General features: G+C 39.1%; 1 protein-coding gene across 1 annotated transcript; it reads left to right on the plus strand.

Moving 5' to 3' along the window:
* The first annotated feature begins 1,414 nt into the window (after positions 1-1,414).
* SLC25A31 (solute carrier family 25 member 31) lies at positions 1,415-16,421 on the plus strand. The gene is given in 7 exon segments (XM_090289008.1): positions 1,415-1,507; positions 1,509-1,659; positions 6,191-6,318; positions 6,998-7,115; positions 9,433-9,587; positions 11,020-11,145; positions 16,221-16,421. Coding segments are annotated over 7 exon segments (972 nt in total).
* Positions 16,422-18,170: the final 1,749 nt, after the last annotated feature.

Below are 18,170 nucleotides of genomic sequence, written 5' to 3' on the forward strand. Positions count from 1 at the left end.
TGTGAGCTCGTCGATTTTGATGCCTTTTAATGCTTCCACCGTTTTCGAGTTCACCTCTTCCACGGCAGCAAAATGTCTCCCTTTGAAGGCTTTTTTTCACCTGGGGAAATAAACAAAGTGACTGCAGACAAGACCAAGTGAATAGGTGGGTGGGGCATGGGAAGGGTATCATGTCATTTCTGGTCAAAAACTTGTGTGGGCAGGTGCACTGTACATCACCCGCCATGAAATGGGCAAATGCATTGAAAGACACGTCAGAAAAAAATTCAGTGAAGGCAAAGGCAGCCTCTCACAACAACGCCAGCTGGTCCACTGATACAGATGGGTCCCCAGAACACTCACCTAGCAGAGGAAGCCTGCACTTCAAGGGGCCTGCCTTCCAGAGATAATTCTGGTTTTATTTTTGGGGGGGGTCCCCCCCCACCTTGTACACAATTCTAGCTCTTCTTTCTTCAGATATTAAAGAGATTTCCAAAAATATCAAACAAGGGTATTGTCACTACATTTTTTTGTTTTGAACAATCATTTCAAATGTTATTTGTGTTGTGTATTTTTATTAAATAAATTAATAGTTTTAAATTCTTCAGTTTCTGAGATGGGACATTTTATGTAACACAGAAACGGAAGCTTCTTTGTGTTCTTAATTTTTAAGAGTGAAAAGGGCTCTAAAACCAAAAGGTCTGGGAACCGCTGCCCCAGAATGGGCGGCTGATCACCCGCACATTAGAATTCCCCAAATCCAAGCATTAAACAAACGTAAAGGCTCCCTGCCTCCTTTGCAGGTGCGGTCTGGACTGAGAAGCACCGCTCTGGACAGAATCACCAATTTCAATAAAAATAAAGGAGAAAGGAACATGATGCCTTAAGCCTTTGGGGTGCAATCAGCAAAAACCAGCAACAGGCGACTAAAGGACCCCCGTAAAATAAAAGCCGGAATTAAGGTGATTTCTAGGAGAAATGTCTAGAATAACCCGAGGAACTAAAGCTACACCCGGGTAACCCCGCGCGGCCGGGGGCACTGCGCTGCCCCGGGTTGTACACCGTCCTGACGCCGAAATGTAACGGTTCTCCCGGGTACCTTTCTGCAGCTTCCGTGCCCAGAACCCACGCGCTCTGCGCGCACGGGCCGCAGCGCGGGAAGCCGGAGCGCCGAGGCCCACTCCCACGCCACCGCCGAGCCGCGCGGCTGCGCGTACAGTCACGTGCCCGGAGTCACGCGGGCGTGGCGGGAGGCGGTTGGAAGCGCATGCGCAGCTCCCCTGCCCGCACGTGGCGCGCCGATCTCCCAGCGTGCTCCGCGCTGCTTTCCCGCCAGGCCCAAGCTGCCGCGGTTTCCTGGGCCCTTCGCCGGCTCTCTGGGTTCATTGTTAACCGCTGCCGCTGTTTTTATTTTTTTCGCGTCTGACGTGCCGCCATGCAGCTTGAGCCTCCGAAGAAGAAGCCGGAGAAGAAGGAGGAACAGCGGCTCCTGGACGCGTCGTCCTTCGGGAAGGACCTGCTGGCCGGCGGGGGTGGCGGCGGCCGTGTCGAAGACGGCGGTGGCGCCCATCGAGCGGGTGAAGCTGCTGCTGCAGGTGCAGGCGTCGTCCAAGCAGATCAGCCCCGAGGCGCAGTACAAAGGCATGGTGGACTGCCTGGTGCGGATTCCCCGCGAGCAGGGTGCGTCCGGTGGCCCCGCGGCGTGGGGGTGCCGGGCGGGGGCGCCTGCGGGGGCCTCGGCGCGTCTGCGGCTGCGCGCTGAGTCCGTTCCTCCGCTGTGGAGACGCCGGTTGCCGTCACCCGTCCAGGGCCACGGGGGCCCGCAGGGGGCCGGGCCGGGCGCAGCACAGACCGCCCCTGCTCTGCGCCTGAACTGCTCCCCCCGAGTGGGATTTGCACCCCGGCGCCCCCGTGCCCGGCCCAGTGGGCAGGGTCGGCTCCCGGGATTACGGGAGACGCTGTTGGGCACTTTGCTCCGCGTTAGCAGGTGCTCACGCTGCTTCCATACTTGTTAAAGGATAGGTTCGAGAGGTGTCCGAAGATGTGACCATCGCAGCCTCCTGGTACTCGGGCCCCCCATTCAGTGAAGAGAGGTTCTGTTTGTTCTTGAGGGAACACAAGACGAGGGCTGAGCCCTGAGAGGCGCTCGCCTGTGCACAAATTTGGGGGGCGGGTGCTAAATAATAAAGGCAAATAGCGTTTTAATGCAGTATTTTTTTTTTAAATCCAAGATGAGCAAAATAAGATTTTAAAGAAATCAGTATTATCGATTTCTTTTTTTTTTTTTTTTTTTTTTGCACAGACTGTCTTTAAAATTTTAACTTTTTTGTTTATTGTGGCCTTTTTCTTTCCCATTAATAGTGAACGATTTCAAGGGATAAGTCGCGGAAGTGCTCCGTTAACCATGGAAGGCGCTCCTGTTGCAGAGTGGCCCGTATGTTAGCTCAGGGACACCGGGAGAAATTGATCAGAAGCCTTCTATAATCCGCCCATGTAACTGGATTCCACTGAAAACTTGATACGAACTTTGGAAAGGACATAGGCCTAGTTTATTGTGTATTCTGAACAAGAGCGAAGTGGCTTCAGCCCCAGCGCAGCCCGTCCTTCCACGCCTGAGTGGGGAGCGCGTTACTCTCTCCTTGGGGATGTATAGCGCGGTATTTAGGGCCCGAGGCCGACTCTTGAGGCATCACGTGAATTGTGGATTTAAAATGCCCACCTGAGAGCCGAGCCGGATGTTTCATAGCGAGTGGTTCGCATCTCCACACTCCGCTTATTTTATCCGAGCAAGCTGCTCTTTTCCCTTGAGGTTTTCACAGGAAAAGTCGGAACCTCGCTCTCCTTGGTTTATATTCTAAGACCTCCTCAGAGAAGTAGAGGCTGCTTTATTATTAGCTAGTCTGCTTTAACTCTTTAGCTGGGTCCAGTTAAATATTCTGGTCAGGTTGTGTTGACCAGTGCTAATTTATTTTATATTTTAAACGTTCTTCTTAATATTTAAGTCTGAACATATTCAATATGGCTCTTATTAATTGAGATGATTCTGAATTGTTTATTTCCGGTTCCTGCTTTCTGTACCTTCAAAGATGAGCTGGTAAGAGCAGAACTTGACAATGTTTTCTCTTATATATGGGGCCTTCTTAGGAATGCACTGTGGTGTATATACATCCAATGCTGAGAGGTTAGTAATTCACAGCAGGGATGATATTGCCATCTAGGGGCTTTTATGGAAACTTGTGGGAACTTTTTGTTCAGCACAGAGGTAGAGGGGTGAAATCTTTCATTGCAATGATGTGGAAGGCAAAAGCCGGGGAGGCTGAACATCTTGCTGCTATACACGGCCAGTCCTACACACCGAAGACGTAACCTGCAACCTGCAAGACTCAGACCTCCCGCTGGACCGTCAGGTAGCAGTAAAACCTCTGTGGGATTATCTAGGCTGTCAGCTTAACTCTTCTTTACATATAAACACAAACTATCTGGGTGTAGTTCTAGTAAACACTGATTCCAGCCGTGCAGCTACTGTGTAAATAGGGGGAAGGCTGAACTTTGTTTTGTTCACAAATGTACTGAGAGTTCTTCATTGTGAAAATATGCCAGCGATTCTGCTTGTGGTACTGGTTCACCGCTTACGTCATCTGCGTTTGTTAACTGTTGAATTCATGATCACTGTATATAGATACATAAATATATTTGTTGAGCCCTTTTTTCCAAATTCAGTGTGTATCTTAAATATACTGATTCGTTATAAGTAGAAGCAAGTATCTATTATGTCTATAATGTGATCATCCCTCACCAACTTAGTAATTAAAATACATATTTTATTATAAATTCCTTTATCTTCTCTTTTATATAACAGTAAGGGCATTATATTGATTTTTTAAAAATTAATGAAGAGGTCATTGTCTTTGAAGTCTATTTCTAGTGAGTAAAGTATTTACAATAGATATTTATATAGAGAGGAACTGAACCTGGTAGGGTTTAGAATCGCCATACTAGATCATTTTGGAATTTAGTAGGCAAGCACATTCTAAGGTGGTTATTTTCTGGATTTTACCTTTTGTCTCTTTCCTGAAAGTCAAAACATATCCACTCTTCAAGTGTTCTGAAGTTTCTCTTGTTTTTTATGTTTGCTCAAATTTTGCTAACTTTTTCTTTCTTTAGGCAACATGGAATGAGTCTGAAATGTGAACTCAGAAGACACAACTAGATATTCTCTTATTTTCTTACCTTTTCTCTGCTTTCTTTCCATCCCAAGGATAAATCTCTTTATCCTTGGTCTGAAAATAGCTTTAAACATCTCTTTGAGTGTCTTTGATACTTTTTATAAGCTTTCTTTGGATTATGAAAGCTTCTGGATTTATCCTGACTGCTGTTCTTAAAGGTTTATTCTGTGCTTTAGTTGATTTTTTGATCTCCCAGCCCTGAATGTGCACTTTTATTTAATACTGCTAAAATCTTTATTACATAAGCAATGCATGTTTATTATAGAAAATTAGAAAATATAATAGAGAAGCAAAAAGTAAAAATAAATCACTGCTAAAATCACAGTTAACGTTCTGGTGTATATGCTATGATTTTTCACTAACAAAATATGCATATGCAAATATATTCTTAATTAATACAATTGTTGTATTTAATATATTGTAAAATAGCCTTTTAAAGATCTGAACTATGTAGCCTCATTTTTAAGAGCCTACCAGAACTCTTCTCATTTAGAAGTTCCTGGTCACTATCTTTAATCTGAACTTCTCCAAACATTTTTTTGAAGGCTAGAGCCTTCGAGAATATTTTGAAGGCTCTAGCCTTCTTGAAGATTATGTTTTAGGGCATGCAAATAAAATATTAGTTATTCACTTAAATAAAATAGGAAAATAAACTGTACGGATATTTAGTATGTGAATTCACACTGGCGTTGGTACTTGGGCCAAATGTTAGTTACAAATCACAGGACACTAAGGCATTCTGAAGGAGTAAGTTAGTTACCCAGTGTAGAGTGGATGACAGGCGCTAATTCTCAATTACATAATAAACTTTATAGTGTATGTTTGTTCAAGTAGATGAATTTATAGAGACAAGGCTATTTGAGTAGTCTACAAGACTATTTGAAATATAGATTCATGTACACTATTCTTAAGAAGTAACCTCACCCTAAGGATGCCTTGAGATCATTGCAAATGATGGCATGAAAACATCATGATTATCAAGATACCTGAAAATATTGCTCAAATAAGTGCTCATTTATGCTCTAATATCTTCTAGCTGGAAGTTTTCCCCAGGCCCTTTATCTAAATAGCCCTTTGTCATTCTGCATCTCTATTTTTATTCTTATGACCACCTGACATATTTATGTAGTTCTTATGATCACCTGACATATTTATTTGTTCATTGTGTCTCTCCCTGGCCCCTAAGACCCAGAACTTTGTTCCTAGTGCTATCCTCAGCAGGTCTGCTATATACTAGGTACCAAATAAAAGTTTTTAAAATGAACAATCTTTATCTTACTCTGTAATTTCTGTTTTGGGTATTTCTTTAAAATGTACAAAACAAGGATAGTAGCAAAGGTATATAACTTTTTTAAATTATACATGTAGCTATTTACGAGTCATGCTAATAACTACATATTCATAGACTTTTCTGATAGGCATTCTGTCCAAATGTACTGGGGCCTACTAGTCTAGAATATATACCCAAATGTGCATACCATTTCCATTTTCAGCTGCTAGTTGACCAATAAGTGGCCTGGTAACTTTTTCTTATTTTCAGGCCTCTGAATACTCCCTTGAATGGAAATTATTCCCTTTTATGTCTAAACACCATAACATAAAGATGAGGATGTTGTAGACTTCTCTGTCCCTTTCTCCTTCTCACAAGTATGTATACAAACCAATTTTTGTTGTAGCAGCCTTACCACTACAGGAATTGTGACTTGGAAATTATGCTAAAGGTTCCTAACTTATCTGACAAATACTCCTGAACTGTTTTTCTCTTAGTAAAGAGCCCTGTATTCAACTGATAATGGTTTCCATGGGTTCGTCGGTTTCAAGGAATGAGGTACATGGAGTTAAAAGTGCCTTTTTTCTTTGGTGGAGACACACATAAACTTTTCTTTTCATGAGAAAGGGATTTAGTTTTAAATACTTCAAATAGCTGTTTGTTAAAACGGCATTATTTAATAACAAGTTTACATTTAGTATGTTTTCTTTTGTAGGTTTCTTCAGTTTTTGGCGTGGCAATCTGGCAAATGTCATTCGGTATTTTCCAACACAAGCTCTAAATTTTGCTTTTAAGGACAAATACAAACAAATTTTCATGTCTGGAATTAATAAAGAAAAACAGGCAAGTATTTTTTTAATATTGCTAAAATGTTTTAAGAAATCGTTGGATTCGTCTTACCTGTGATATTGGAAGTGCTCAAGTGGCAGAAAAAAATAATAATTAAAACATAGTACCTATTGTCTCTAAACCTTTAAACATAGTTTTAATATTTAAGGAATCTTTTATTTCAGTGAAGTATTTCCCCAAATAAATATTAAATGTAATGTAAATTATATTTTATAATTTTATAATTTACTGCACTAGGAAAATTCAGTATTTTATCTTCTTTTATTAAACAAACAAACAGTCAAGACATATGTATTCCTATCTCATTGTTTCTTCTTTATGACTAAGGACATATTTCGCTGAGACTAGAGCACACGGTGCATGCAATCTAAAGAGATGACTACCTCATGTGGCCACTTTCACTGATTCGGGCTCCTTTTGCTGGAGGCCGTTAAAGTATTTTAGAATTTCAGTGTGTCACCATCTAAACTGCACCTCCCAGACTGGCTGGGAAGAAACAAAGGTGACAGTGACATGAAGAGAAGTATTCTGGGCCGTATGATATATGGTATTACGTATGTTCACCTTAGAAAAGCTGTTTGTAAATGTGGCCTTTTGAGCTCTAGAAAAATGAGGATTTCACACCGTCAGATTCTGTAGTTCAATAACCACTTTCTAATTTAATGTGTTTCAGTTCTGGAGGTGGTTTTTGGCCAACCTGCTTTCCGGCGGAGCGGCTGGGGCAACATCCTTATGTGTGGTGTATCCGCTAGACTTTGCCCGGACCCGACTCGGTGCTGATATTGGAAAAGGTACGGGACTTTTACCCAGACTCACTCCTCCTCCTTTGCGTTTTGAACAATGTGTTATTTATTGCAGTGATGCTGTGACAACAATGTTAGAGCTTAAAGTTTTTATTTTCAACCGAATGGTAGGTCGGCTCCAGGGGCCTAAAGGTTACTGCTCTTTTTTTCTCCCATCAAAGGCAGCAGGGGAAGGCCCGCACCGTAGGAACAAAGGAGCCACGACCAAGGCTGCTGACTTACTGCCACCGTGCTCCTGGGGGGCCGCCTCCTGGGCTCCTCAGTCACTGGTCCCTGCCTGGGCTGCGGCTCCCCTCTGGGTCAGATGTGCAGCGCCCATCCCAGAGGTTCCCTTCCCCTCCGTCCTTAGTCATTTTACTTATCAGACTTCCTTATCTTTGTGTTACACTCGTGCTGTGGTAGGTTATGTTCTTTGGTGTCTTTCTGAGCTTTGTGAGGATAGAACGGGAGGTAAATTGAGATCTTGCTTGTCTAAAAATGTCTCTGTTTTACCCTCTTATTCTTGGCCATCTAAAAAAATTCAGCGTTTAATTTCTTTCACAGTTTTGAAACAGTACTCTAGATTCTAGTCTCTAATATTGCTCTTGAGACGTCGAGCTCTTATTGCTGCTACTTTTGTACATGCCTTTTCTTCTTTTTAGTTACATTCTATCCCTGATGACCTGACATTTCACAAGATGTGTCTTTGTGTGAGTCTTTTGTTGGTGACAGTGGAGGTAACTCAACTGGCCCCATTCAATCTGGAGCCCTGTGTTCAGTTCTGAGGACAGAAGAGATAAGTCACTTGGCTGCTCAGGGTAAAGTTGTGCATTTGGAGCACCCAGGTGCTACTTTGCTTTCACCGCAGAAATAGTACTTAGTTCCTCTAATTTCTAATCTTTTCTGAGGTTAGGGTCCAGTGCTCACTTCTCAACAATATCTCCCTCTGCAAGAAAATAACTTTCAGCCCTGGCCATGTGGCTCAGTTGGTTGGAGTATCGTCCCATCACCAAAGGGCTATGGGTTTGATTCCCGCTCAGGGCACCTACCTGGATTGTGGGTTCGGTCCCCGGTCCGGACATGTATGATCCCCAGTGCAGGCACATTCAGGGGGAAACCAATCGATGATTCTCTCTCATGTCAATGTTTCTCTCTCTAAAAAGCAATGAAAAAAATGTCCTGAGGTGAGGATAAAAAGGAAATTTAAAAAATAAAACAAGTTCCACCTTTCTCAGCTCTGCTTAGTGAGGTTCCCCTTCTCCACCTGCTTTCCATCTTGCTAAAATATGTGGATTTTATTCACTGTCACATACTCTTCTTTATATGGATTTAATCCTGATTTATTTCTTTATTTTCATTTTAATAGGGTGTCTTAAGGAAGCAGAGATTTATTTAATAAATGTTTCTTCATTGCACACTGTGAACCAGGTCCTGCCTCAGATACAAGACGTGTACATGTCTCAGACACACGCCATACAGAACATGGAGCTCATGGCTTGGGGACCTGTAGTCTAGTGGGGGACATGGGAAATAGAACAGTGAGTGAATGACTAAAATGTGCTGTCACTTAGCAATAATTGCCATGAAGAAAAATTAGGAGAGGGGAATGACGTCGATTTTAGATAAGTGGTCAGAGCAAATACCTTAGAAAGGGTAGCAGTTGGGCAAAAATGGAAATAGGAGTTCTGTCTTATGTTTAACTGGCAGCCCAGATTTTCTTGTTATTGCCAAGAAAGTGAAAATAACTAAGTTATCTTGCTTCAAGTTCAGTAGCATTGTTTCTCAAAAATGGGAGAATTTAGTTTATATTGAAAGATTATATTCTACATATAATACTTTACAAATATTGTCAAAGAGTTTAAGTTAGGGGACAATGAAAACAAAACAAACACTCAAAACATATGACGCTCCATCTAAAATATTAATGATCCGTCAGTTACTAGTTTTTAGCTTTTCCTTCTTGCTTTGTCTTGTTCCTCTTCAGCTGAAACAAGTCATAGACTTTTTCATTCCTAATGAAAGTAGAGATTTCTACATTCCTAGTAACTATGTTTCTAGTTACTTCTGGTAATTTTATTGAAATGTTTAAAGCCTATCATATTGCTTGAATTAGATTGCTTTTCTAAGAGATTAATATTTTAATTTTTTTTAAGATACTACTTGAAACCTTAATTATTTTTTACTGAATGGGAAGATTTTGATGTGTGCTTTGTTTTGTTAGAAAGATTTCTAAGTGGCAATTCCAAATATTTAAAATCTGTAAAATGTTTGAAGTATTCATCTGATATATAATGCTGCTAATAAATTTTAAATGGCTTTATTTTAGGTCCCGAGGAGCGACAATTCAAGGGCTTAGGTGACTGTGTTATGAAAATAGCAAAATCAGACGGAGTTGTTGGTTTATACCAAGGGTTTGGTGTTTCAGTGCAGGGCATCATTGTGTACCGCGCCTCTTATTTTGGAGCTTATGACACAGTTAAGGTAACTTGGAGCTCTAACTAGTATATAGTAAACAAAGGGTTTTCTTCTTGTTGTTGCTTCATTAGTAACATGTTCAGCAGATATGTCTACTTTTAATTATATAAATGATGGAGTAAGAGACATTATAGAATTCTGTTTAATCAAACCTTGCCGTAACCTAATTAAGTTATAACTCTACTGTGGATCTGACTTTAGATACAAAGCATAAACCCAAACATTAAGTTTTTGTGCTGTTTGCACTGCAAGACTATTATACATCACATTGCAAATATGAAACATTATATTTCGGCTTATATCATAATCAACTCTTTGGCATATAGAAAGCCTCCTGACAGAATTTTCTGATTTTACATTTACTTTATCATCCCTTTTTTTACATACAAATAGTAAATTTCCTCATTATTTTTTGGAAAGTAGGCAAGGCTAATTAATTAGTTAAATGTAATAAATAGTACTATAGCTCAGTTGTCTATTGGATACTGTTAGATTCTTTACTGTATTCTCTAACTGTTTTAGCAATTTGCCTTTTCATTTCAGATTTTAATAGCATTTTCAAAAGATAGGAAAGAGAAAGATTATAATGCTACCATTTTTTGAGCTATTATTTAGTTCTAGGAACTTTGTTAAATTTTTTACATCCTCACAGTGTTCTAGGTTAGCTTTTAATATCCCCATTTTAAAGATAACTAACCTAGAAATGGTTAAGTAATTTATTTAAGTGGCAAGCAAAAATCCCATACCCTTAATTACTATATCGTAATGCTTCCAAAATTAAACAATGAAATTAATATCAGTATTATTTACTAAATAAGATTAAAAATTGATGGAAATTTTATAATAGTTTTATAAATTATCTCGACCCTCCATCAAATTGTCATTTTTATTGTGATCTGGACATATAACTTAACGTTTGTAGTGTATTTTTTCTTATGTATGTTTATTGAATCACTGAAAAATTTGTGTGTACTCTCCCTCTTTTCTCTATTACATGTCGTAGTTGTGAAATTTAGGAATGTTTCTTCACTAAGCTAGATCTTTAAAGCTGTTTATCAAATGAAATAGCACCTGTTGATGATAATAGCAAGCATTACTTCATTTTTTCTCAAATCTGTGAAAAGCCATGGAAGAACTTTTTTGGTCCCTGGCTGTTATCTTCCCTAGTTTTCAGTGCCATTAATGACAGATCAATAAAATAGAAAATATGCTTTTCTGTTTCTAGTATGTTTTCAAAGTATAGTCATATATGACATTCTTCATTCTACTGACCCCCTGCTAATATTTTAATTTTTCCACACTAAATCCAAGTGTTTCCAATCACATTTTAAGTATAATTGAGCCCTCTTTCATTTATTCCTTAGAATTATTCATTGACTTAAGGATTTAAGATATTTTAGAAATTTAGATGGTTACTTTATACATTATTCTTCTACAGGGCTTACTACCCAAACCAAAGGAAACCCCGTTTCTTGTCTCCTTTTTCATTGCCCAAGTTGTGACTACGTGCTCTGGAATACTCTCCTATCCCTTTGACACAGTTAGAAGGCGTATGATGATGCAGGTATTTTATATTATTATTTGAAAGTTTAATTGAGTTTTCCCCTATCTCTGACATTCAGTTACAATTTATTCAAATTTTAGAGAAATTTTGGCTGAAAGGCATAGGTCATTTTTTTTAAATTGTTTATGCTATTACAGTTGTTCCTGCTCTTTCTCCCTCGTCCCACCTGCACCTACCCTTCCCCGCCCTCGGTCAAGCCCCATATCGCTGTTCCTGGGTCATGCATGAATGTTCTTCCGTTGGTCCCTCCACCATCATTCATCTGGTCCCCCCCACCCCCCGCAACAGCTGTCAGCCTGTTCCATGCATTGATGCTCGTGTTTCTACTTGGCGCATTAATTTATTGTGTTCATTAGATTTCATATATAAGTGAGATCATGTGGTATTTGTGTTTCACTGACTGGCTTATATCACTTAGCATAATATTCTCCAGATCCATCCATGCTGTTGCAAAAGGTAAGAGTTCCTTCTTTTTTACTGCTGTGTAGTACTCTTGTACGTTCATTGCAGCACTATTTACAATAGCCAAGATCTGGAAACAGCCTAAGTACCCGTAGTCAGTAGATGAGTGGATAAAAAAGCTATGGTACCTTTGTTTTTATTTATTTGTTTATTTATTTTTAGAGAGAGGGTAAGCCAGGGAGAAAGGGAGAGAGACATTGATCTGTGAGAGAAGCCTCAATAGGTTGCCTCTTGCACACGCCCCAACCAGGGATGAGGCCCACAACTCAGACCTGTGCCCTGATTGGGAATTGAACCAATCAATCTGGTGACCTTTCGCTTTGCAGGATGACACTCAGCTGGCTGACCCACACTGGTCAGGGCACTGTAGTACATTTACACAATTGAATACTTTAAAACAAATGCATGCTGGGTTGTTTTGCAGTCTTCCCTGTCACTATAAACAGCCGTCATCCAGCAAAGCTTTTTCTTTTGCTATCAGAACAGATGCTTTCCACTCCTGTAGCCTAGTTGTTTGAAGGGGTGGAGGGGGATTGCAGGGATTCGGTGAGTATGTCTGTCTTCACTGAATATTAGATCAAGTAGAATAAGCCAAGTCACAAGCCACTGACATATGTAATACCATTTGTTGTTGTATATTTTAATAAAAGTAAATAATTTTAATTTCAAAGATGAAAATTTGTTTATAATGATCTATGTTCAAAATACAAATCCCCAAACCAAAATTTGGGTGCATTCAGTATGCATTGCTGTTACTCGTTAATATTCGTTCATTCAGCAAATATTTGACTGCCTAATCTATGCAAAGCTATGATGACACAGATAAAATAAGGCAAACCTGCACCCAAAGCCGTAGCGTAGTAGTAAAGGCCTGTAGTTAATGGTTTAAATGGAAACGTGCATAGATCCCAGGAATGCAATAGAGGAGGTGTGCCCAGATGCCTAAAGCGATCGCACGTGGCCTCTTGGAGAGAGAAATCTCAGTAAACAGGCTTTTCTCTCTAGTGAGCGAACTTTCTAAGCAGAATGAAAGAAACACACCTAGTACGTAGAGGTGTACTTGAGAAGTGGTTCAATATACCCTGGTGATAAGTTTTATCAGGGCAAGTGAAAATAATGAGGCCAGAAAGCTAGTGAAGTACTGTATCATTTAATGTGACAGGTACTGTCCTAAGCATTTTACAGTTTAACTTATTTAATTCTCAAAACAATGGTATGAGGTGTAGTTACTATCATTATCCTTATTTTATGTCTATGAAATGGTCCTAGAAGAACCCACTAGGCCACCTGAAAGGGTAAAACATATGTAACCTATTACATCACTCTTGGACCCTCCTCAGAGTTACTCCATTTAAATCTGTGTTTCCTCTTGATCTGTATCTAGTTCTAATGTAATACATTGAAACTTTTTAAAATGGAAAATTAATTTGCATATAGACTCGATTAGTAAATGATACTGTATCAATGTTAAGTTTTCTGATTTTGATAACTGTACTTTAGGTATGTATGTAAGAAAATATTCTTAGGAAATGTACATTGAAGTGTTTAAAGATAAGGGTCATAATATATCTACAATTTACTGTCAAAAGAATTGTATTTTAGTGTATTTAGTATATTGCTAGGGCTGCCATAATGTACCACAGACTGGGTAGCTTAAGCAACAGAAATTTATTTTCTTACAGTCCTGGAAGATCAACGTTCAAGTAAAGGTTTCCAACAGGGTTGGTCATTTCTGAGGGCACGTCTCCTTGACTTCAGATGGCCCTCTTCTCCCTATGTGTTCCTGTGGATCTCTCTGTTTCTCTTATTATAAGCATGGCCGTATTGGATCACAGCTCACCCTGATTAACTCATTTGACCTTAATGACCTTTATAAAGACCCTGTCTCTCTACATAGTCACATTCCAAAGTGCACCGGGGATGTAGGCTTCAATATATGAATTTTGTGGGAACACAATTCAGTACTGTTTAATTTTTTGCATTTTTATTTTATATCCCACAGTCTTCTTAAATGCTATTACCAGCATTAATCCACTAGTACACTCTTTCAAGATTTCTTTTTAAACACACAAGTCTATAATCTGCAAAAAATACAAGGATTCCCCCCACCCCCACCCCCGCTTCTTTAATCAACACTTAAACCCTTTTTATTTCCTTTTCTTGTATTTATGCACTAGCTGAGATCTATGATGCAGTGTTATATTAAAGAAGTAATAACTGGCAACCTTTTCTTTTTTCTAATTTTACAGAAGTGCCTTCAGTGTTACGTAATTTGATGTTAGCTCTGGGTTTTTTGTATTTATTCATTGTCAAGCTGTGGCTGTTCTTTTCTGTTTTGGGTTATAACAGTTATTAATTATGAATGTCAGTCATGTTTTTCAATATCAAGATGATCATGTCATTCTTCTCTTTTCACTTGTTAATACATTATATTACATTAATCTATTTTCCAGAGCTAAACCAGCCTTATATGCCAGAAATAAATCCAGTTTTGGTCACGATGTGTTATATTTTGTGTCCCTTACTCAACTGGATTGGCTAATTTTATTCAGGATTTTGGCATTCAGGTTTCAGTGACATTGGTGGGAATTTTTCCTTCTTGTATTCTCATTTGGCATGAAGGCTATGTGAGCATCATAAAATACGTTGGGGAGGTGTCTCAATTTTCTCTTTTCTAGAATAGTTTAGGTAAGGTTAGAGGTAAATGTTTATCGGACGGCCCTGACCAGTGTGGCTCAATGGGTTCGGCATCACCCTGCAGAGCTGAAGGCTGCCAGTTCAGTCCCCATTAGGGGACGAGCCATGTTGCCGCTCATCAGCGTGTTTCTCTCCCATTGATGTTTCTTTCCCTCTCTTTTTCCCTCCCTTACCCTCTCTCTAAAAATAAATAAGTAAAATCTTTTAAAAAATGTTTATTGGATGTTTAGTAGACCCTACAGATAAAGCCATCTGGACAGGTGGTTTTCTTTATGAGAACATTTTCAACAACAGATTGAATTTCTTTAATGCACTTTTTATTCCAGTTTTTTCTATTCTGTTGGTAAATTATGCTTTTTAAGAAATTTATTCATTACTTCTGAACTTTCAGAAGAATTGCCATGAATTTGTTTGTAATACCATCTTCCTCCTATCTCTGGATCATCTGCAGTAATGTTACTTTTGCCATTTCTAATAATTCTGATGTCATTTCTGATAATTTGGGGGCCCTTTTTAATTTTTTTCTCAAACAGTGTTTCCAGAAATTTGTCAGTAAATTATTTCAAATAATTAGCCTTTGACTTTTTATGCTTTCTGTTGTGTTTATTTTCTATTTCCTTTATTTTTGCTGGTTACTTTTTATTTCTAATTTCTTTAGGTTTACTCTTTGTCTAAAAATGTTTAGGTTGCTCATTAATGTTCAGCCTTTTCTTTCTAATCGTCGGCAGCCGTCCGTCTCGAGAGACGATGGTGTAGCTTCTTAAGAGTCTATCTGCACCGCCGAGAATGGTTGTGCAGTCCGACTCAGGAGTGACACGGTATCTGTCTCCTCCCGTGTTGAATCGACATCTTGCGATGACGCTGGAGTGTCCTCTCCAGTGAAGCTGAAGCTACAGCCTCGAGAGACGATGGTGTAGCTTCTTAAGAGTCTATCTGCACCGCCGAGAATGACTGTGCAGTCCGACTCGGGAGTGACACGGTATCTGTCTCCTCCCGTGTTGAATCGACATCTTGCGATGACGCTGGAGTGTCCTCTCCAGTGAAGCTGAAGCTACAGAGCCTGGGCAGGGTGATATGGAGGGTCTGCTGTTGCCCATGCAGCAGACCCCTCCTCTCTTCGCAGCTGAAGGATCCAAGGGAAAGACGGAGTCAATACAGCTTGGCTTCAGGTGCGCCGCAGGAGTTGCCGGTGTTGACTACAACGTCAAACCGCCTTAGGGACTCCGGCTCCGGATTTTCTGTCGGGGTTTACTCCCTTAGCCTTTCCCCTGAAGAGGTATGCCGCAAGGCAGCGGAGGTTTTTTGGAATCAGAGTTTTCCTTCTCTTTGTGGTTATTATTAGGTTTTAAATATTTAAATGTTTTTCTGAGTACGCAAACATATGATATTTTTCTAGTTATCTTTTTTATTGTTGACTTAGCACTAAACTTCATTGTGGTGAGAGGGATAAATCATGGTATATGTTGCCGTCTTTTGAAATTTGTTAAACCTACTACCTGCATGGGCAACAGCAGACCCTCCATATCACCCTGCCCAGGCTCTGTAGCTTCAGCTTCACTGGAGAGGACACTCCAGCGTCATCGCAAGATGTCGATTCAACACGGGAGGAGACAGATACCGTGTCACTCCCGAGTCGGACTGCACAACCATTCTTGGCGGTGCAGATAGACTCTTAAGAAGCTACACCATCGTCTCTCGAGACGGACGGCTGCCGACGACGACTACCTGATCAGTTTTCAAGTGTGTTTACAAAACATGAGTGCTCTCCGACCACTAGATGTACCGTGTTCGATATATGCTCGTTGGCCCAGCACACTTACTCAACACAGCGTTATTCTTATCGGTCTTTGGTGCTGAGTAAAACCTCTCTTAACTTAAAAGCTACTAAGATAATAGGAACCCGTTTGTCTTTATAGAGTGGTGAGACCGAACGGCAGTATAAAGGCACTGTAGACTGCTTCGCGAAGATATACCGGCATGAGGGAATCAGTGCATTTTTCCGTGGTGCCTTCTCCAATGTCCTTCGTGGTACCGGGGGTGCTTTAGTGTTGGTGTTATATGATAAAATTAAGGAATTCCTCAATATTGATGTTGGAGGGAGTTCGTCAGGAGATTAAATTGAGAAATGTATGTATTTAACGTGTTAAACATACGAATTACGTAGCTGCCATTCGTATAAATTTTGATAGTTTGTTATTGTCGGTATTTTTAAGTGGTAATACTGCAATAAAGTATGAGCTTTTTCAAAGATGTAAATACTAAAAATCAGATAAATGTGTGTTTCCTTCCCACTTAGACTCAAACTCACTTTAATGAGACATTTTATGTATAATTAGTATATGCTGTTTTTATTAGTTTAAAATCCTTACGTTTGTGATGAAAAATTAAAATGTATAATGTTAAAATATAAGAAATGAAAATTCAAAAGGGCTATTCTTTTAATAATAATTGTCCTCCTATCTTTTAAAATCATATGATATGACAAATATTTCTTAAAAGCTTATTGAAAAATGTCATCATTATATCTGTGGGCATAAGTAAGCTTTCTTCTACAACAGTTCTACTAAGACAGCTCAGTTTATTACTAAGCATAGTGTTTATGTTATTACATAGTTTTTAATAACCACAGATTCTAGATCTTATAAAACTGATAATGACTTTAATGACACTATAAACCTGTAGCTGGAAATTAAAAGATATAAAATGGCATATCTGTTAACTTTTGTTTTAAAAATAAACTCTTGTTAATGTGAATATATCTTAGAACAAAAGAAGTCCCCTTGAAAATTAGTTTGTGTATCTTGTATTGATAATAAAGGAAGTTTAAAACTGAAATCTGAGCTTTTTTAATTCTAACTTTATTAATAAGCATAGAGAAGCACATGTTTGTCAGGATAGGGAACTGGCTTAGAGATAGAAGACAGGGTTTCCAAGGTTTTGTACCAGAGCCTGACTTGTTGTTTTCAGAAATGTTGTGGAATAGAGTATATTTAAAATCCCCAGGATTTTAAAGTTTTGGTGGGTGGAATGTTAAGCAGTGGGGATAAACTACAGAAATATTTTGTGGGGTTGAGTGGGCAAAAATGGGGTGAGTAAACTTCCTGGCACATAGGGGCAAAGTATGTTTCAAAGAAAATAATTGAAACTATAACTTTTAATATACACAGTGGAGCCATCAAATCAAATATTAGGAATAGTCACCCAAATAAAGGTTAACTGAGAAAATATAAAAGTTTTACACTTGTACAGAGACATGCTTAGAGGAAAGAAGTCTTTGAAATCCCAAATGGCATAGATAGAGGACAAACAGGAATTTAACTACTAAATCTAAGCCCAAAAGCGTATTCTGTGAAGCCTGGAAGATACATAGTTATGACCAAAAAAAAAAAAAATGTAAAATGTTACTTAATATCCGGGACTAATCCAAGACTGTATATTATGACTTATAGTGAGCAAAATAATAAGATTTCATAAGGAAATAACTTAATGTTAACACAAGTGTTTGAAAAATGCATAGCTAAAGTATATATAAATGTGTACAATTTTTTTGTGTGTTAAATTACTAATGCTGCATCTTATTGGAATTTTAATTTCCTGTCCTAAAACTATATCCCAAATAAGGCCAAAAAATTCATTCTCAGAGCTTCATTCTTTTAGCTTATCTTTACTTAATTCATTAAAATACATTCTCAATAAAAAGATAACCTTTTAAATGTAGTCATTTATTCTTACTGAAACTACCTTTATTTTGCTAAATTTCATGTTGTTTTCTCACAGCAGGTTTTGCTAGAGAGAGAAAAAGCAAACAAAAAAACATGTACTAAGAGGCCAGAAGCTCCTGAAGACATGTTTACTATTTTATATTT

Source organism: Furipterus horrens, unplaced genomic scaffold, assembly GCF_987537825.1.
Source record: "Furipterus horrens unplaced genomic scaffold, mFurHor1.1.pri manual_scaffold_10, whole genome shotgun sequence".
NCBI classification, from domain to species: domain Eukaryota; kingdom Metazoa; phylum Chordata; class Mammalia; order Chiroptera; family Furipteridae; genus Furipterus; species Furipterus horrens.